Consider the following 21,339-nt stretch of genomic DNA (forward strand, 5'->3'; position numbering starts at 1 on the left):
ATGCGAGCAGGGTGAGCTCCTTCCTCCTGCAGCCCCTCGTTTTGCCGGGTGTCTGCCCAGCTGGTGGTCATTATGTTCTCCAGGGGCACATCCCATAGGGTTAGTCAGCCCTCCCAGGTGGCATGACCCAGAAGATGTGATGGCTTAGGATGTTCATGGGTACATAAACTCAAATGTAAATAACCCCAGAGACTGGCAGCCCTGGGAGGCAGAGGTTGGTGATAGCTTGTTGGTGGTGGTGGCCTCTGCTAGTGGTTCGGTGGTGGTTCTATGGCAATGGTGGCTCTGTGGTGACCCTATGGTGGCAGTGGCAGCTCTGTTGTGGCAGTGGTGTCTCTGTGGCCGTGAAGGTGGCCCTGTAATGGTGGTGCCTTTGTGGCAGCTCTGCGATGCCAACGGTGACTTGAAGTCAGTGATTGCTCCCCTTTGGCGGTAGTGGCACCTCTGTAGTGGCTTTTTGGTGGCAGTGGCTCTTGGGTGGCAGCAGGGACTCGGAGGTGACTCTGTGGTAGCCCTATGGTGATGGCGGGTGCTCTGTGGGGGCACCTCTGAGGTGACCTTATGGCAGCAAGCAGCGGCCGTGTGGCACTGACTGGGGGGGCCTCTGCGGTGCCACCTCGAGCCCCCAGGTCCCCCGTGGTGGCAGAGGAGGCCCTGCGGTGCCATGGGCAACCCGGCCAGGCCTGGGGCAGCCGGGCCGTTGGCAGCAGCGGCCGCACGGGGCCGCCACACGGACGAGCCCGAGCGCCCGCGGCGGATTCCGCCCCCCCCGGGCAGGCACCGTTGGTGCTCGGCCCCTCCGTTGAGGACGAGACCGACCACCGGGAGAGCCCCCAGGCCGGGTTAAGGAGCGGGTAGGGCAGCGGAGGGGGCACTGGGTGAGACATGGAGCGGGGCGGTGGAGGCGGCCCCCGGGCGGTTTCCAAGGCGCCGCGGACGCCGCCCGGGTGCTCGGCGCTCCCTCAGCTCCCTTCTTTACAGCACAAGGAGGGCTGGAGCAGGGGGTGGTGGTTAAAGGGGTTTGTTGAGAGCTCGTCGGCTCGCCCGAGCTCAGGGTAAGGGGCTTAAATTAGGGTAAAAAAAGAGTTTCTGCGCGGTGATGGTGTCTGATGTGGGGTTCTGGCTATCAAGACTATCAAGAGATAAATAGATTTCAGATTGATGGCTGTTCGGTTTTGATCTGTGGCTTTGCTTAGGAGGTAGCTTATTTTTAAGTACTCTTCTGTTGCAATTTTTAAGGCCGATTTGAATGTTATTAGAAAGAAAAGAGGCTTGCTTAGAGCATTTTGTTGAAGCTTGGCATCAAAAAATAGAAGTAGAGACAACAGATCAAAAGTTGTTGCCAGACATTGAGAAAGACACGCGGGAGTTTCTCTTCTCAGATCCATAAAGCCTGGATTTACTGAGAAATTGTAATTATAGTTTTGCCACGATGACACACAGACGCTGTAGCTGATGTTGTGTCAGCAGTGCCATTAGGATATGCTCTCATTTTGAGTAGCTCAATTTAGCCTAACGCAGCGCACCTGGTATATCTAGGAAATGCTCTTCAGGTGTGGGAGACCCTGGCTGAGCAGCTGGGGGAAATGTGTGTTTTGGCAGGAGAAAGATTTTCAAAGCTTCTTGTGGCTAAAGCTGTGGGGACGTGAGGCCAGGTGGGGGTTTGCTGTTGCAGGGAGGTGCTCCTGGATGCTGGGGGTGAGGGGGTTTTGGTGTCTGTGGAGGACCTGCTCTCAAGCAGAAGCCTTCAAGCTCCCCGCATCTCATCGCTTTGCAATGAGCTGGCTTGCTCAGCTTTGAATCTCGCTTGTCAGCGGGCAGCTCTGGCCCTTGTGGGCTGAGGAAAGTGCTCCACGTGGGAAGGCAGAGAGAGCTGCAGAGGTAGCAGGCGGCTGGAGTGTGATACCAACAGGGCTTGAGCCAGGTTTGCTGCTTTTCTCCAGCGTCTCTCGGACAACAAAGAAATCTTCAAGTGCTGGCTGTTTCACACTGCCTGAGGTTGCTGTAGCAGATCTGGCTGAAATCTCAGGCGGCTGAGAGGCTTGGCAATCCACACCAAGTCCTCCTGCCCACAGGTGGGAGGCCAGGGTCACCACAGGATGGAGATTTGTGAGGACATCCCTGGAGCCTGGGTGCTGTTCTTCTTTCTGGAGGCTGGGGAAGAGCACGTTGCTCCACAGTAAACCCCTTGGCACAGTATCTAGGTTGAGCAAAAGAGAGGGGGTCTCTCTTTTTCTCAAACCAGTGTGGAGCCCATTTCTGGGAGCTGGGTGGGAGCACCAAGCCATGTGCTGGAAAACCTCCTTGATGGTGGTGGGCTGGCTGGAAGGCAGCATTCCCTTTGTGTTCAGCAGTTCTCCATCTCTCAGTCAGCTGTAGCATGCTCAGACAAGCTGTTTCACTCATCTGGCTGACAATAAAACACTGGAGGCCTGGTTTTGTTCTTTAGTTTGGGTGGTACGTGTCAGTTTTGTGTCGGCAGTTACCAACACCAGACCCTCTCTCTGGGCATCTGCAAGAGCGTGACAGGTGATTTCAAGCTGGAAACCAACTAGAGTTTTGTTTAACTGTGAGCAAAGGGCTCAGGAGAGACTGCACAGAGGTGTGAGTGAGTACCTAGGGAGCAAAGCAGCGAAGAGTTAGCCCTACTGTGGGCAGGCTTAGTGCATGCTTGCTCTGTCTTGGGTGCTTGGCCACAGCTTGCAGCAGCCTTGCTGTGGGTTCTGGGCAGAGATTGCCAGACCTGCTAAAAGGAGCACGGGCTAAAGGTTTGGATGAGCCTTGCCTCTTGGAGATAGTGTTTTGATTTGGTTGGGTTATGGATTCTGGTCCTAAAAGGTAAAAGCACAGTGAGTCACACTGCCACCTCCGCCCCTTCTCCCGGGAGGGATGCTCAGGTGATGAGGCAGGAGAGCTGCAGCAGGGCTCGTTCCGCATTGCTGCTGTTCTCTGTGCCGGTGCAGCCGGCAAGGAGTCCAGCAGCGCTTCATCAGGGATCTTTGCATCTTGGCTGATACCAATCAATCCTGCTGGGCTGCTAAAATAGATGTGGCCAGAGCATAAAATAGCTAATAAAAACAAAATCCTCCGTGGAAAATTCATTCTTCAAGGTATGAGGTTCCAGTTGCCATACCAGAGAGAAGCTGAGAGGAGAAAGATTTGAGATTTTTCTAGCTTGAAGGAGGGGAGAAAGTATTATTGATCTCATCTCCCAAGCCTCTGCAATCTGTTCGTTCACTCTGTGTCACTTAAAGGATTCGCATCATGGTAACCTTGATTTATTATCCGATTTCTTTTTTGATTCAGCCTCTCAAAATTGTGCACTGGCTTGAACCTACGGTAATAAACCCACACAGTCGTTCCCTCTTATCTCAGGCGTGCATGTAATGCTTTCTCTGCTATGTGTACCTGATTCATTCTTGCAGACAGACAGCAAGGTGAATTTTAGGGGGAAAAAAATAATCTGATCAGGGGTGTAGGCTGGGCACAGCTTTCACTCTGTCAAAGAGCAGAGGGCATGGCAGGAAGGGGCAGTGTGCTGTCACCTCACAGTCAGTGGGACCAGGCAGGTACACACCAGCAGTGGCCTACAGAAGCAGGTGAGATCTTTCTAAGGATTAGCTGCAGCGAGGCAAACAACTCCCACTCAGCATCCTGCTGCTTGGCCCCCAGAAACAAGCGAGGCAGGTGCACGAGTCTTACTAAGGGTGCAGGATGCAAATGTACTCATACAGAGCTAGGTGAGGACTCTGGGTCTAGCCCTGAGCAGGAATTGATGAATAAGCCATATCATGGTCAGAATAGCATCGAGAGACTCTGCGGAGGGCTTTGACTCATAATTTATAGGAATAAGCTATGCGGCTATGTGTGGTGGTGCTGTCAGCACATGTGTGTACAGGCTGGAGGGGCTCGTGTTGCTTTAGCTGTACTAATTAGTGACACTAGGCATCTCTGTGTTTAGACAAGCCTAAAATCAAGGGTTGCATTATCATCATGCCAAAAGTCCGAGGGCTGCTCTTAATTAGTTTCTCTCAGTGCATGAAGGTTTTTATAAAATACAGCCATGCAGCTGTGATATTTGCCTGGACTTGCAGCTCCTGAAGTGGAAGAATAGGAATTATTTGTGAGCTGAGATCACCAGCAAAATTATCCCCTGCAGGAGGATAGAGAGGGGAGCTTCTGGCTATATTTTAATATTCGTCAGGCAATACTTAAACACCTCTCCTGAATTATTTAAATGAAAGAGTCAGACCTCACAGCAGAGTCACCGTGTTGGTATCTAGGCTGTAGCCTACTCCCACTGGAGTCAAGTGTGACAAGGTTTTTAAGGGGGTTTGGTACAGCAAAAGTAGCACTTCTGTTGTAGTCCCAGTTTACTCAAATCCTCCCGGCAGCCTTCTGCATGTTGCCACAGATCCGGGAAGCCCCTGCTGCTTCAGGAGAGCAGCTTTTTGTGTGCGTGCTGTTGGCTTTTTCCTCCAGGACCCATTAGGAATAATAAAACGTTCTCTTTCCCCAGGGTTAGTGAGCCATCCAGCCAGCCATGTGAGACCAATGGCCCCCAGGTCTTGAAGGCAGCACTTGGTACCAAAGCAGGGGGCTGAATCTACCTTGTTACCCACTCATCTTCTTAGCAAGCCAACGATATCCAGCACAGTGGGGGGGGTGTGGAGGAGTGCCAAGGATGATGTTTAACAGGCTCGATGTCTTTTCGCAGTAGCAAGCCCAGGGTTGCATCGCAGCATTGTTCTCCTTGGAAGATGGATAAACCAACGAAGGATTTGATGAAATCTCTGGGTAGTAGCCCCAGCCCTCCCTGTACCAGTGGTGAGGCTTCATGCTTGGACAGCCCAAGAATGAATCTGTTGCTTCCCAGTAGCTGCAACAAGGAGGCAAAAAAATACTCAGCCTTTAGACAAAAGGCTTACTCTGTCATCACTCCAGGAGCCTCCAGCATCTCAGGGGTAAGTGCAAAGAGCAATTCTTTTTCTACCACTGACCTTAAATGGAAAAAAAGTGTACCTATGGTGCACCTGGGGTGAAGAAATACAGCTTTCATTCCAGGTCCTAGCCTTCGCTTTGTTCAGAGGCTTTTGTGCAGGGCCTTGACCCTTACAAAGTAAAGCCATAAGGCTCTTCCTGATCACAGATGTGCTGCTCTCCTCGGTGGCCATTGCTGTCTCGGTCTTCATGATGTTGCTGGGTTTAGGATACCAGTGCAGCAGGGCAGACCAGGCAGAAGATATCTCAAAGTAAAACCCTGGTGACTGCCTGCCTCATCAGTCCACATTTTAAGTTGACTTCAGGCTGCACATTGACGGCAAATCCCCTGCTTCTCTGCATGTTGGACTGAAGTTCCCAGGGTTGTGTGCCTCTCTGAGCCGTTTCTGACTTATTAACAGTCTCATTTGTCCCTAAAGCTCTGGTAAAGCGAGTTTTATTGTCTCACTGTTTCTTTGGACACCTAAGCCCACCCTCCCACTGTGCTATAACTGCTCTGTTATCTCTGACACTTCCCTCACTGTATTTCAGGATGTTTGTGCTGCCCCTCGTATGTACCATGCTTTAGTAAAACAGGCGGACCTCGAACAGCACACCCCTAAAGGTAAATATACTGAGAGAAAAGGTGACGTGGCAAGAAGCAGAGCCATGAGCCTTATGGGTGCTTGTGCTAAGCGTGCCAGGAACAAGGCTTATCATTATGGGTTAGTGCACTGCTTTCATTCTCCTCTCAGTGCCAGGAAAGGTGCTGAGCTGCTTGAATGTCCCATGAAAAATGAGTTTCATGTACAGGTAGAGCAATGTTGTCTGAGTGGGTGGTAAAACCATGCTCCCTTTTCTCCTGGATGTAGCCACCCCCAAGGTTCAGGGTGGAGTGCGTTGCTGTCTATGGCAGTTTGGTCCCAAAATCCCATGTGGAGTTTGGCATGTGGCATTCAGCAGTGCCATATGCCAGGAGAGTGCTGAGTTTACGTGCGTTATCATTGGGTGCGGAGATGGCAGTGCCACTTCCCTGGTTATCCAGAGCAGTGACGTGGGACCTGCCTTCTAAAGCCATATTCAGGATCTGGGTACTGCAGCCAAAATCATAATCCTCTCTCATTTATTCATTCTGCATCCAAATGTGCTCCCGAGTGCCTTGTTCTCTCTTTGATGCAAGGGATCATCGTGCATACTGAGCTGCTGGTCCCACCTGCTTATGAGAGCTTGTTGTCTCATGGATGCTCAGATACAGGCACAGAGCAGAGCTGAAAAGTCTGCTGGCACTCTCCCTGCCCCTAGAGCATTCCTGGGGGTATGGATCATAGACTGACAGCGAGTGGGGAGAAAGTGTGCATTAGAGAGGATTTTAGTCTTAGAGAGATGGTAACTATATATACACCACTTTCCTGTGCTTAGAAGTGACATTTATTTTCATGAGTGAGGACAAATGATTGCATCCTCAAGTGAATCTTGACAAGACAGACTCATCCCTAACAAGTGCAGACAGATCTCTATTTATGATCTGCTGCTTCTTCAAGGGGGAAGAAGCTATCAGGCTGGAAATGTAAATGCAAATGAAACACTAAGTATTGACATAAATAGTTGATAGTGCACAAAGTGCCATAATGGATGGTGCCATGGATTTTGCAACAATGGAGTGACAAAATTGGAACAGCTGTGCTCAAACAACAAATACAAATCAGGGCCATTCTGCGAAGACCCCAAGTGAGAGATGTGCATGAGGCTAAAGGAGCAGTAGTAAACCCGCTGCGTTTTAGGGATTCCTCAAAATTATTGTAAGCTTGTGTATTGGTATGGACAGTGAAAATATTTAGGATCCTGTTTATTCCATGTGAGGGAGAGGAGAATAGAGGGAGGAGTCAGCTATCTTCTTGAGTCCCTAAGCAGGCAGTGTACAGCTACAAGGGTGCTGTCGGGATCCTCTAATAAGGTTATTTGTTTCTCTTTCTTTAGAGGACCCTCTCAGGGTCAGGAAGTGTGTCTGGTTTCAGCACTGTTGGCTGCTCAACACCATTACCTTGAATTCAAGGTGTCTCAGCCCTGATGCAGACAGAAGCACGTTGTTGCAGGGCGAAGGACTGGGACCAAAGCTTGCCTTCCACAATACGCATTTAAGAACCAGAACCCTAAGATTCTCCTTGATCAAACGTGAAAGTTCATCAAATGAAAAGCTCTCACTCCACCAAAATCTATTTTTTGGCTCAGTGTTCAGCTCTGTCTAGGGAATAGTGCTTTTTAAAGCTCGCATGCAATTACTTAATTTAGGTTAAGCTTCAAATTCCCAGTTTGCTGCTGTTCTATTATTTGCAGCTTGTTTAGCTATACAAACAGTTTGGTTTATTTATGGAGTAAATGACATGGTTTAATTTCAGCCAATTCTTGGAAATGCATACTTTTTGCTTAGTCCACATTTCCATTGAGAACATTTGGCTGAATTGTGAGATTGTTAGCTGTTTAACCCATTTTTTTTCCTCACACCACTGCTGATGTGAGTAGGAGGTTTGCTTGAGCAAGCTACAACTGAACCTTGCTCTCAGAGCAACCTGGTGTAACAGGGGAATCCCACCCTTTTCTGAGACTGAGGGAAGCCATGCACTAGAAACAGAACCTTGCCCACAGTCACGTAGAAAGTTTGCAGCAAAGCTGGGAATGGATCTCCTCCAAGCCAGGTCAGTGCCCTGCATGCTAATAAGGCTCATTGGAGTCAGTCTCAGGCTTCTGTGCCATCATTTTAATAGTGAAAAAACGTAATGACATCTTGCATTGGGCAAAAAGATCTTCCCTCTCCGAGGCATTAAAGTTTGTTTCCCCTTTGCCTGTTGGATTCTCTCTCACAAATCTAGTGAAGCAACTTCTGGAGATAACCTGGTAGATAGCACAGTGCTCCTGTGTGTGGATATAAAGCGGAGTAATTTCTGGTGAGTTCAGATGTTTACTTCTTTGTCTCTTAGTCACAACCTTCAAGATGCCTGAGGACTTTGAAAGTGTCCTGGATGCGCAAGTGACTGGACCAACCACTAAGAACCTCATCAAGTCAGATTTCCCAGTAGAGTCATTTAAGCCCAAAGTGCAGATTGCCTTCCAAAGGCTTCCAGGGCAGTGCCCTCGGAGGATTGAAGTAGAGAGGTATGTAAGCAGAAAGTGGCTGAAGGCTTCATCATGGAATGGGCTCAGCAGGTTAAGGTGTTGATTCCTGCTTTTATTAGCTGGCATATAAAAAAATCCCTAGGAAAATACTGTCTTGTAAGGCAGTGGTGTCCAAAATGGAGTGTGTGGACCCCAGAGGGTGTACAAGACAATCCACTGAGGAGCAGCAAGAAAATATTTTTGTACCATTAATAAATAAAAATTTTAAAATAGCGTTTATTTAATCTTTCTCCTCTCTTTTTTAATTTATATTGTTTGTTTTGTAACGTATGTAATATATTAGTACATGACTATTTATTTATAAATTATATACATGTACAGGTTAATGTTAAACTTTTTACTGATAGAGGTGCATGATCAGAAAGTTCTGAGACCACTGCTGTATGGGTTTTGTACCATTTCTGAGTGCTCAGACTGTACTGTTAACTTGGAATTAGACTCAAATAATCCTCTTTGTGATAAAAAAGCTTCTCAGTTCCTGGTTCTTCCTGGCCCTAGTGCTCATTGCAGTTCTCCTGCTGCTTGTCCCTGTCCTGCCAGTTGAGCCAATTGAATTGTGGGTGTGGGAGTTCTTGACATCAGCAGAGTCATAGAACTGTCTGGGTTGGAAGAGACCTCGAGATCATACATGTAGAGTCCAGCTTCTGACCTAACACTAACCAGTCCTCCACTAAACCGTATTGTTAAGTTCAACATCTAAACGTCTTTTAAAGACCTCCAGGGATGGTGACTCCAACACTTCCCTAGGCAGCCTGTTCCAACAATATTCAATGATACAATCCACATTTAAGGAAAAAAATAAAAAAAAAAAAAAAAACACCCACCAACTAGTAAGTCATCTTGAAGAAGAAAACAAGCCTTGCTGCTGGAAAAATTATTTAGAACAACGCTGGTAGGATCCACAAAGAGCGGAACATGTGTGTGCTAGGTCCCTGAGAGTGCTCTGTGATCCAGCTGTTCTCTGCCGTTGTGAGGCTGATCCCCACAGCAGTTGCTTTGGACTTGTCCTGGTTTCAGTTAGGACAGAGGTAATTTTCTTGGTTTCTAACTGAAACCAGGACAGGACTCAAATCAGATGCTTTTCCACATTGGCTCAGCTCGGTGTACACAGCTGACTGTGGCAGTTATTGTTGGCAGTGGCAGTAGGCTGGCAACGGAGCCTCCTGCAACCCTGCTCTCAGTGTGTCAGCTTGTCAGATTTTAAAGCTCAGATGACCTCTTATGCCTTCTGGTAAGCCTGCAACATCCCAGTGCAAGGATATGCAGAGCTATGGGTATGGGACCCCTTCTAGGTGCTTTAAATGGTTTTTTCTCCTATTCAATCCAAAACAGGAGAAGACGGCTATATCTCAGCTTCGATGTTGCTCAGCTCTTGGCCAGTGAGGGGATAGACTCCAATCAGCTGATGCCAAGGCACCATGATCCTGAAAATATGCCAACTATTGAAGAGAAAAAAGATCCTGTCTTTCCTACCTACCTCCCACTAAAGGTAAGAAAACATGTTTAGCACTTGTGATCTCATTGCTTATACCACAGGATGTTTCTGAGAATCACAGGATGCTTAGCTGTCACTAATACAACGAGGAATAAAGCAGTGCTTTGGAGCACTGGGCCCTGACAGATATCTACGTGATGGTGAGCATCTTCCAAAGGGCATCCATAACTTCTATTAGATCCTCACTGAGGATGTTCCACGTTGTCATCTGTGTGTTCAAATAAAAGGTATTGTTTCGTGTTTCCTTCTTGATGTAGTAGTCAACAGTATTTTTGTGTGGAACCTCTCCAGGTGGTGGTCTCTCCCTTGGAGAGGACTAGAGGTGCAGATATTGCTCTTTGGGAGAAAACTGTTGATCAAAGATCAGCACAGCTTTTCTGCCTTAAATGTTTTCACTTTTTGTAGCCTGTCTAGGAACTGCAAACTTCTACAGCTTCCTCACAAGGGGAAACAGAGGGACAGGCACTTATCTCTTTTCTGGTGACAGTGATAGGAACCCGAGGGATTGACATGAAACTTCATCGGGGAAGTTCAAATTGGATATTAGGAAAAGGTTCTTCAGTGAGAAAGTGGTGGGGCCCTAGAACAGGTTCCCAAGGTAGTAGTCATGACAGCAAGCCTGTTAGTGTTCAAGAAGTGTTTGGACAACACTCTCAGACATTCTGTATTTTACTTCTTTCATTAAATTTTGTACCAGGTATTTTATTCTTTCTGAAACAAGACTTAATTTCACTCGTGCCCTGGCTTTTTAGATATTTGATGATGAAGAGTATGACTGTCGAACACCAGAAGAGTGGATCTCACTAGGACTGGAGCCAGGATGTCCTGATAGAAAGCCAGTGCCTGGAAAAGCACTTTTACCTACAGATGATGTGCTGGGACATGGTAAAACTTGAATGAGTTACTGTTCAAGTGAGGCAGTGCTAACGATTATGGGCCCATTTAACAGAAGGGAACATAGATTCTGATGAATGCAGCTCTGAACAGCAGAAAAGCAATAGCTCATTCTGACCAGGTTAAAACAGTCAGAGCAAGAGACCAAGGATCTCTATGACTGTCAGTCCTGACCTAGACTGACTGTACATTTTAGAAATAGCCTCTGACTTCTACCTTCCTGTTTCTCTGCCTGTAAGTCAGTACAGTCAAAATTTTGCTTTATTGATATGCAGGCTGAAGTTAGCTTGAGCATATTATATTTTGTCTGGATTTCAGGAAAGATCAGAAGTCAAGTGTAGTTTACAGTGAAAATCCAAGGGGTAAATCTGGGGTAAATTAAATGACGTGAATGTATGTTGTTTTCCTGTCACCCAGAGCCTTCCCAATGAGAAGACATTACTAGGTACACCTATAGTGGAGTCCAGTTGTGACTGCAGCTCATATCAACACATATGCACAAGCTTTAGAAGCATAGGAGGTGGCACGAGTACTGACTGCAGCTCTGGAGTAACCTCCGGAGGCTTGGCTGGCTGCAAAACCAAAATGTCTAGAAGCTAAGCTGTGTAAATTCCTGGGCAGCCAGCATGTGGTGGCTGACTTCTGCTTGCTGTTTGTGTGCAGCTGCCCTGGGGAACACTACACCTGATCACACCCCAGAGGAGGGAAATGGAGGGCTCTGGTGTTGCAAACAATTGGCAATGCTGGACAGTGAGACCTGAGTTTGTTATTTAGCTGATCACAGCAGAAATGAGATTGACAGAGATTGAAGCTAGTAAATGGATTTGATTGTAGCCATACCACTCTTATCAGAAAAGCGCTTGCTGTAGCCCTCTGGAAAAGGGCTAAAAATCCCCTAACCTGTTAGTTAGAAAAACTAACCCTCTTTTAATCCTTGATTCTTCTCTCAGCGGACCCCAAAAGCCAGAAATTAATCTACAAGTGGATTGATGTTGGTGTTCTGGATTATGATAAGGAGACAAAGCTCTACTTGGTCCATAAGACAGATGAAAATGGGATGGTGCGTGATGAAGAAGGGAGACCCATCCTCAATGGAGGAAAAACTCCAGAAGGTGTGTTTCAAGTAAGGCTTTTGGGGATCTGGCATATATTCAGAAAGCCAGTCCATTACCCACACTAGTCATAAGCAAAGATGGGAGTGATGTAAAGAAGTCCTTTAACCCTCTCCCTGATACCACTTTTGACATGTCTGTTTAACCTGCCCTGAAAAACTTCCAGATGAGAGAAGTCCATACCTCATTTTGACAACCTATTTGAGGGCTTCCCTGTGGAGATGCCTTTGCTTTTTCTGTCTCTCACCTTTCCTGCCTTTGTGACAACTTAAATATTGGTCTTTCTGGGCATTTTGAAGGGGTTGTGGACAGATTAAGATGAACTTGCACCTTTTGAAAGGCTTGGAGATGCTACTAATTCCATGCTCCTTGCTTTCCTCATAATTTGTCCTTCGTTTTGATCTCCATTAAGCCAACACAGTTACATTGTCCCTCAGATGTTGTCAGCACCACAAGCCATTCTGAGTTTTGTGTTCCCTGTAGACTTCTGTAAACTTCACTTTCATTTCCCAGGAAGAGCCCCACTGCTGTCATGTCAGTACTGGGTGCCACGAGTTTGCTTGCTATTTGTGGCTGAAGATCCTCGGGTGTTTGCACAGCGGGTAGTTTCTGCCAACAACTTGCGTAAAAAGACAGAGGCACTGATGCTCTATCACCTGTATGTGGACTGCATGCCCACAGATGGACTAAATAGCATCAGCAAGAAGAGCCTGGGGAGAATGAAGCTGTGGGCTCTGCATACTCCCAAACTGAAGAAGGAGAAGAGGTAAAATATCAAGTACATGTCCTGTGTCTCAGCCTTCAGCCCTGTTGTAAGGCTTCACAGGGGTACGAAGTGGGTGGCATTTGAGGCAGATCCTGAACAGCCAACTCATAGCCTCATTTGGTTTCCAGCATGTGCACATCTCTTGCCCTGAATGTCATCAGCAGTAGGTAGGATGGGAGGCCCAGTAACTGTGCAGGATGGGGTGAAGGAGATAGACTTCACGTGCAGATCCACTGAGCCGTGCTTACACATGCAGTTAAGTGGCCTTCAACAGCAGAAAGTTGGATGGAAATGGCCTGGTTGACCTTGCTGTCTCCCTGTGCTTCCAGTGCACAGATCAGTCATTTTTGAATTGATTTGTAGACCACCAACTGCCTCCAGAGAGTTGGCTGTTTTTTGCTGGTGACAGTTCTACTTGTTAACAGCTCCAAAAAGCAAATCAAAAGATCTGCACAGGGTGAAGCAAACAGGACATGAGATCTCCACCTGGATATATAATCGAGTGTCTCTTTGAGATGCAGTTCATGTCAGGAAGGCATTTTAAGCGTTCCTGGGTTGATGAATCATAAGCCATTAGTGGTTTTGCTGAAATCAGCCATGACTGATTGCCCTGCTCAGACAGGAAGGTGTTAGGGTCCGTAGAGTCCACGAGCCTAAACGGAAGGGTAGGAGAGTAATTGGTCTCTGTGAACAGAAATACAGGCACAAAGAAAAGTACTATGTGTGCTTGGAGTGAAAGATGATGATTTCCTAGGGTAAGCAGAGCAGGCATTCAGCACTTATACACATGTTCTGGCTAAGGAAGCTAACATCAAGAGGTGTTCAGCAGGAGGCAGTTGGGAAGATGCTCCAGATAGCCCTGCTTCTCCAGAATTGCCAGCTAGCTTCCTCAGCTCTTTGTTATTAACCCTCCCCTCTGTAATGCTTCTCTGTCTGCATGCCCCCAGTAGAGATTTTGCTTTGATATGAAAAGACATTTGAGAAGGCTGCAGTCCTACTTCTAGGTCCCCATTTACCTCCATCATTAAATGTTGAGTTGATAGCTTTGATAGTTGTTCTGTTTTCTGCACGGCTGTGCTAATATATTTAGTACTAAGTGAGCTTCTGGGTTAGCAGATCCAGGAATGAGTGAAGGATACATCTTGCATTAAAGCTACAGACACACTTCTGCTTAGACATAGTGGGTTATCATTGTTCCCATATCTTGTAACAGAGTGTTAGACTGTATGGCCTGTCTGGAGAAAGAAGTGAGATTAGACTATGAGCGCACCATGAACAGGATCATCTTTGATAAAGTCGTCACTTCCAAACCTCAGACGTTTTCTTACATCACCCTGCCAGACAAAGAGGAGAAGAAAGTATCAGAGAAAGGTATGGGATAGAGCGGAATAGTTTGAACTTGGTGTGCTTATAGGATGTCTGTCTATGATAGGTTTTATACCTTGTTACAGAAACTCTCAGGTTCACATTGATGATTAAGGCTCATAAGGGACAGCAGGAAGAGATGATATGAGACTTCTGAGTATGCTTGCTCTTTTTTAGAGTGTATTTGCATGTTCATGTTATCTCAGTATAACACATTACCATCCATCAGCTAAGCTGCAGTAAGTCTGCACCTTTAATGGCACCAAATGCATGGCAGTATAATTAACTTAACTGTCTTTCACTCTGCGCTGTGCTAGGGCTGGCTGCCTTCTATTTGCTGTGCTCAGCTGTGACATACTTCAGGTGTAAAAGAAGCCAGGCTCTTTTATGCTCTCACACTGGAGGGAAATGATCACAGTAAAAGGGATGAGGGGAGGGGTACTTTGTGCACTAAAACCTTCCAAAAATTGGAACACCTTCAGGTGGTTTTGAAGTAGCTTGAGATGATCCAGCTGTGTTCTGAAGCCTCAATGGGAAGATTCCTCAAGTCCTACGTGTCAGGGACCAACAGTCCCTCAGCTCCTAATGGGAGGCTGCAGAATGTCTCTGCTGCAGGGCAGACACTCTTTCATTCAGCCATGTAATGGAACTGTTTTCATGATAAGGCTCATGCACTGGAGGAGAGTCCTTTTCACAAGCCCTACCCTTAAAGGGATCTGTACTCTTCCTCTATAACAGAAATGGAGTTGCTGTTGCAAGTAATAATGTGTTCTTTTCTTTGGTGCCAGGGCTCATCTGCATCCCAGACTACCCTTTTGGCAAACAACAAGCAGACTTCAATTTTGTCTCACTCCTGACCAAGCCAGAAGTTATCCTTGTCCTTGCACAGGTTCATGATGAGTGCAACAAGGCAGCTACCATGTCTCTGTTTAATTCAACCTTAGCCAAGCATGTCAGCTTGGAGGAGTTTGAAGAGATCCAGATCCATACCTTCACCCAGGTGAGGGAATGCTCTTAGTTCTGTGTTGAACAAACAGCCACAAAGGGCTACACAGCCCCTCCTCTTCCCTCCTCATCTCCTGCAGATTACAGTCCTGCTGGCATTTACAGGTTTCTAGTGGTTTTTTTTTTGTTTGTTTGTTTGTTTGTTTTTTGTTTTTTTTTGTTTTTTTTTTTCCCTATCCCTTCAGCTGCAAGGCACAAGATTCTTCCTGAAGCACTCATGGGGGTAATGCTTTTCTACACTCTGTTCTTTATGTACTTAATTAGATTACTCTGCTTGCACTGTCAATAGACAGACTAGGACAAAAAATTGTAACCCTGTAGTAACTCTCACCAGATTTTCTTGCTCTCTAAACGAGGACAGCACTTTGGACACTGGGTATGGCCATGCAGAGTAGCTACACATCTTGCCAAGGGTTATGCAGTGGCAGAGGGCATGTGCCAGTCCTTCCCAGTCTCATGCTGTTTCAGCTAGGCAGTGCTGTCATCCACTCGGTGACTGAGAGTGTGTTATTGAACACAAGCAGCAGCTGCCTGTGGAGCAAAAGTGACACTTGGTGGTATTTTAATAAATTAAAGCACTGCAGGCTGCTGCTGCCCTTGGTTGCTTCCCCCCTTTCTCCTCACTTGTCAAGAGAAGACGACGTTCTGTCCTTTACTTGCTCATCATACTGTCTACACAACTTTTTATAAGGGACCCTGACACAGGCAGCTCCAGGGATACTGTTCTATAGAAAAGAGAACAAAAAGGAAAGGCTATGTATAAAAAGAAATAATAGAGCACTCCTGCATTTTCATATCAGGCTTTATTTTGCAGGTCTTTTGTCAGTGAAGATGTATGGCAAGTCTTCAATGCCACAAGTGTATGCATGGATTTGTGAGTTACAGTACTAAACAGTTACTTTTCACAGAGAAAATCCAGCAGACCCGGCAAACCTGGCCGTACTGTTTTCCTGTCAGCCCTCGGAGGATTACACAGCTTGCTTTGTTTATTTGCCCTAGGTTCAGACATTTCTCAAGGATACTTGGATCAATACTCTAAAGACTGCAGTAAAGAGCAGCCTGAGAAATGCAGGCAAAGGCTGGTACAACCTGGAACAGAGCAATTGGGATATCTACCAGATGTCCAAACTACATAAGCTGATGAAGCGCATCAGATTCATCATGCAGGACTCTGTGCGCAGTCTGGTGCAGAAATCACTGGTCAGCTTCACTCAGCTTTTTCTGGATGCTTGCCATAGTGTCCTGAATTGCTCAGAGGACGTGGAATGGGGAGATGACCTCATCAATAGTCCCTACAGGTAAGGAAGGAAGAGAAAAGAAGGTCAACGGGTAGAAAGAGCATAAAAGTGTCATTGTCTTTCAAAGTACTGTTTTTGCAAGCAAGTTTTGAGCTGTATGGGAGCTATAAGCTGGGCTGTTCTCCCCAGCCCTCCGTCTGACTCATTCTCTTGGGTCTGTGAGACCAACACACAGCTTGCTGCTCTGCTAGTACAGCTTTCAAGTTGCTGATTTAATGATGTGAGGCACCCCAACAGAACCAAGGTCTACTTTACATCCTGTTCTAAAGATTAACCACTTCCAGCATCCTGGAAGGAGCAAGAAATTGCTGCTAACTTCTTTTTGAAACCCAGGAAGAAGAATACCAGGAAGCATTATGGGCATTAATTCCTCTCATTCTTGAGTTAAAGCCCAGGATTAGGATCTGTCCTGGGATCTCTGAGGAATACCAAATTCAGGCTGTCATTGTGCCTAGATTTTTTTTTTCCCCCTTGAGTATTGATTTAAGGATTTCTATCCTCTGTGGTATTAAAAAACGAAAGCTTAGAAATTGAAAACAGGAGGAAAAGGAAAAAACCTGCCACTCACATGAGGCTCTTACTAGAGACCTCGTAATCAGTGGAAGTCTTTGCACTGGCTTCAGCTGATCCCAAGCTGTGCTGCTGACATGCAAGATTGGGAGATAACTCGATATAATTTCCAGAAGGCATTTTGAGAATATATTGGAGATGCTGAATGTGGTTCTTCTGTAAAGCTGCTCCTGTTCTCAACATAAGGTTATGTCTTTTGGGGATCCTGGTCATGATTGCCACTTCCTTCTTAGTCAGATGAGAGGTCTCAGTGTCTTTACAGGTTTTTCAGCATTTTGTACCTTCATCTGTACGGAGCAGTCCTCCTTTCCTCTGCTTTCATCTCCTATCCAGTAGGCAATTTTAGTATCAACACCACTGTGATGTAGTTGTGTGCTGTTTTCTCAAAAAACATCTCTGTTCTTCCTCGTCTCTTCCCATTGCAGGCCTCAAAGGAATCCGATCTTTGTAATAGACCTTGTCCTAGATGGCGGTGGTGTTCATTTCAGTCCCTCTCTGGAGAGCTTCGAGGAGTCCCTCCTTTCTCTGTTTGACAAGGGAATACTGGTGACTCACACTGTGCCACAGCTGGAGAAGGTAACTATTCTGCAGCAGCTGTGATCCAGCTGTGCACCTCTCCCCAGTGCATTGCAGCTTGGCATAAACACCCACAAGCATGTACTGAGGGAAAGAGCTGCAGAAGTAGGTAGCTAGGAATCCAGTTTAGTTAATTCGGGCACAGTGCTGTGCTAATGCAGCGCTGTTCTGACAGTGTTTCTCTGTGCTCTGCATCTCTGTAAATATTCTGCATGGTTTCTATCTCTTCTTTGGGTGCTGCAGGTTCTGTGGAGCCATGTCCTAAGTAGCGTGGTTGTCCAGAGAGCATGGGAGCTAGTAAAAATAGATTCATAAAGGAAATAGCACCTTGTCCAGTGCCATTAGTGTAGTACAGATCTCTTCTGCATATTCATCCTTCTCCTGTTATTTTGAAAGACCTGTTTTAATAGCTTAAAACTAATAAAAACAATTCCTGACACAATTAAGGATGGTCTGCATGACTTCCAAAAGAAGCCAGCTGCCTCTCCAGTTGGGGCCATAGCTAGCTCTGCTAGTCCTGAAATACCTCTCTTCTTTTTCTTCCAGTATGTGATGGAGAACATACTCATCACGGGCACACCCTTGCTGGACTCAGTGGGCTTGCATGAACCAGAAGTGGAAGAACTACGTGAGACTCTGTGGTCTGCCATTCAAAAGACATTGGTCCTTCTCCAAGCCTATGCCAGGAAATACGAGAAGTTCCTGGAGCTCAATAACAATGATATCCAGTACTTGCTAAGGTAAGTGGTGTCTCACAAAGGTGCCACTGACACAAACACAAGACTTTTTTTTTTGAAAGCTTTTGAGTGGATGTGTGTGAGAATGTGGGACCTGCTTTGAGCCCCCAAATGTGTGTGACATGTCTCAGATGTTCATATGTTAGATCAGACATCCATCAGAGGCAGCCTTCTGCCATGGGCAGTGGCCCATGATTTTAAAGGAAATTGATGGTGGCAGAGAGAATTTCTTTGTGCCTCTGACAGCAGTCACATTCCTGACATGTTTGTAAGTGTAATTGGAGATATTAATGGCCCTAAAAATGACTCATCCTGTTTGAAAATCTAATTAGCATACTTGACTCTGACTTCAAATAGGGTCTGTTCAGGCTGATAGCATTCTGTAGAAAGTAATGTTTTCTTTTGTTTCAGCCTCATTGTTTTCACTGCCAGAACTTCTCTTCACACCTATGCTGTCCTTTACCCTCCAGTTATTTTAATGGTCTTTTTCTGGTGCCTTTTGTTTTTTCCAGTCAGTCCAAACCATTGAACTGAAGCTGTTTTTCTTTTGTTATTACAACTACGGAAATTTACAAATCCCATCTAATAAGTTTCTGTGTCTTCTCAGGAAACATTGCTTCCTAATCTTGCCCTGTTTACACCACTGCTATCATTTTGTCTCTCCCTTTCCTCTTGCCTTGATACCTCTCCCATCATTCTTCCACTCCCTTTCTACAATTAAATTATTTTTTTGCATGTTTTCTACCTTTTTTTTTGTCGATGTTTTTACTTGCAGAGACTACCTAGAGCAATGTCCATCTGCTCGGGAAGTAATGACCATAGTAAACACATACTTGTCTGAAATGGAGAATCTGGACAACTCTCTACCTAGTTCTGTCGTCATTGGTCCCTTCCATGTCAACGTAGAAGGTGTTAAGCAAAATTTGTCCAAAAAATACAAAGCACTTGCCACTTCCATGTTGGACTTACTGGCTAAAAATCTCCATTCACAGGTGGAGAATGTAAGTTACCTGGTTCCATAGATTGCCTCTCAGTGTCCTGTCTTGTCCTCCTGCTTTTGAAGTCAGTGTGTTTGTGGGATGGCCAAGAGACAACAACTGACGCTATGTTACTGAGAACATTCTAAACATTGCATTGGAGTTATTAGTTAAAAAAAATGACAGGAAGGGAAATGTGCAGACTGTTAAATATATTATGTGCCTGAAAAAAATCTGTTGAGATGCAAGTCTTCAATACCCTACTGTCTTATAAAAATAGTACCTGTGGATTGAAAAGATCTGTCTAGTAGACAGCTGGCAAATCCTTCTCATTGCTCTGAAGATAACTGAAATATAAACAGTTGCATCTTTCAGAGGTTTGTCTAAATCTGTTGTCATCATCATTTCAAACATATACCTGCTGTTCCTCTTCCTCTTTTTATTTTTTTTCCCCAACCTCTTTTCATTCTACCTCAAATGAGATGGGTGGAGCAAGACTGTGGAAAGAAAAAGAACGGCACTGTGTACACATAACTTTAGACCACCTTCAGAGTGGGAAGTGGGTGGATCATGACACGTTTTCCAATTTGACCATTAGTGATTAATGACTTGATTTTTAAAAGGTGTTGCTTACCTCAGTTTTGTTTGGCTCAAGTGGGGAGTTATGAGCTCAGTACCATAACAACCTTTGCCATTGCTTATTTATGGAAAAGATCAGTCCTCAAACTGATGAAGCTTGGTAGCCCCATGCTGAAGCTGCAGACCTGTAGGGGTGCTCTTTTCTTTGCTGTGTCCTGTTGCAGATCTGTGATGCATACACAGCTGTCAGCTTGAAGATGCATGAGAAACCAGACTGTATTGAGGACCTGGCAGAGCTGCGGGAGTGGATGAAGGGAGTCCCTGAGCAGCTGGCTGTGCAGAAGGTAAGGCAAACTCCCCTCATGGGCAGGGTACACCCAGGGGAGTAGGGAGAAAACTTATCAGCGCAATGTATGGGGTCTCAGAAGCATAATTCCACTTTTTTTTTTTGTGATTATGTCAATGTGTGCAAGACCATAAGATTCCTAGTTATCAGATTTATATTTTTAAATATATAATATATAACATATATATATATATAAATGTAAATAGCTACATCAACAAACCTAAAATAGCAGTTAAAAATGTTGCCCCCTGCAGGGGCATTGGAACTAGATGGTCTTTGAGGTCCCTTCCAACCCAAGCCATTCTGTGATTCTATGAAGGGCTTATATATGCTTTCTGCTACCTTCATGATGCATTCTGCATTTGTTTTTCAAAAATCTGTCTTCTAAAAATGTAATGGTGTTTTCAAGAAAATGTATCTTCTACCAAATGTTTGTTTTGCTGTTAACTAATTTCTTCTAGTAGGACATCTTGGTGCTGAGTTACCTCAAAGCAGTTTGTGATGGTAGTCTCCTCCCAGTTGAACACATGAGGAACAAAGGCACCAAGCTATAAACTGACTTGTCCATGCTAAATGAGAAACCTGGAGTATAACCCAAGACACTCAGTTTCTGTCCAGCCCATTTTTTTTTTCATTCATATAGAACAGAGGGTGATATGATGACTTGATCATAAGCAGAACGAGGGCTTGGAAATCCATTCTCACTGTTTACACAGCAGAGAAGCAGCCTTACATCACATTAAGCTCATGTGACTAAGGCTCTTCAAAGGTGCCTTATGAAAATCAGGTATAAACGAGAGAGTTGGAATCAGTCTGGTCTGAAGGTACCTATTTTTTTTGTCTCTTTCTCTCACCACATGCAGGAACTGATTCGTGAAGTCATGGAAGATTACAAGGTCCTGGAGGAATTCCTTTACAATCTCACTGAAGAAGACTTCAGTCAAAAGTGAGCACAAATCATTCCTCCCACTGTTAAAGTGGGACACTTGGCAGCAATTACCACTCTCAGTGCTTCAGGGTCTATGTGTCTATCAAGAGCTCCAGCAGAACTTTTAAGTGCCTCTCAGCTATATGATCACTGAATTCTTAAAATGAAGCTTATAGAGAAGCATGGATTCATGCTGCCTTCAGGCCTGGGGCAAGGCAAACTAGTAGCTGTTAACCTATTTAATATATTAAGCCTCTTTTCTCTTTTATTTATTTTTGTTTTTGTTTGTTTGTTTTTGGAGGCCTTTGCAAGATCTCAAAGGACATGGTTTAGTGTGTGTCTGAAACTGAATGCACACTTCCAAGGTCTTGGTAGAAACACTCCCAGTACTTGCTGAGGAATAAGAAGGAATATAAATCTGTATCATTGTTACTGTATTTCTTCTCTGTGCAGTCTCCTCTTAATTTTTACCTTGACTATGTTATTTAGATTGGGACTTGACTATGCCCCAGTAGCAGAGTCAGCTCACACACACCGCTA

At 45.5% G+C, this 21,339-nt stretch overlaps 1 protein-coding gene across 1 annotated transcript in view; it reads left to right on the forward strand.

Moving 5' to 3' along the window:
• Nucleotides 1–222: 222 nt before the first annotated feature.
• DNAH1 (dynein axonemal heavy chain 1) overlaps nucleotides 223–21,339 on the forward strand; it is a 75,375-nt gene continuing 54,258 nt past the window's right edge. Inside the window, exons 1-16 of the mRNA XM_072044364.1 lie at nucleotides 223–854; nucleotides 4,718–4,964; nucleotides 5,533–5,605; nucleotides 7,956–8,130; nucleotides 9,484–9,640; nucleotides 10,399–10,531; nucleotides 11,491–11,652; nucleotides 12,166–12,418; nucleotides 13,632–13,789; nucleotides 14,572–14,783; nucleotides 15,788–16,086; nucleotides 17,082–17,232; nucleotides 17,779–17,972; nucleotides 18,745–18,970; nucleotides 19,750–19,869; nucleotides 20,735–20,817. Of these exons, the coding sequence (XP_071900465.1) occupies nucleotides 562–854; nucleotides 4,718–4,964; nucleotides 5,533–5,605; nucleotides 7,956–8,130; nucleotides 9,484–9,640; nucleotides 10,399–10,531; nucleotides 11,491–11,652; nucleotides 12,166–12,418; nucleotides 13,632–13,789; nucleotides 14,572–14,783; nucleotides 15,788–16,086; nucleotides 17,082–17,232; nucleotides 17,779–17,972; nucleotides 18,745–18,970; nucleotides 19,750–19,869; nucleotides 20,735–20,817 (2,936 nt within the window). The 5' untranslated portion in view covers nucleotides 223–561. The remainder of the gene's footprint in view (nucleotides 855–4,717; nucleotides 4,965–5,532; nucleotides 5,606–7,955; nucleotides 8,131–9,483; nucleotides 9,641–10,398; nucleotides 10,532–11,490; nucleotides 11,653–12,165; nucleotides 12,419–13,631; nucleotides 13,790–14,571; nucleotides 14,784–15,787; nucleotides 16,087–17,081; nucleotides 17,233–17,778; nucleotides 17,973–18,744; nucleotides 18,971–19,749; nucleotides 19,870–20,734; nucleotides 20,818–21,339) is intronic.

This window comes from Anas platyrhynchos, chromosome 13 (genome assembly GCF_047663525.1).
Source record: "Anas platyrhynchos isolate ZD024472 breed Pekin duck chromosome 13, IASCAAS_PekinDuck_T2T, whole genome shotgun sequence".
NCBI classification, from domain to species: Eukaryota; Metazoa; Chordata; class Aves; order Anseriformes; family Anatidae; genus Anas; species Anas platyrhynchos.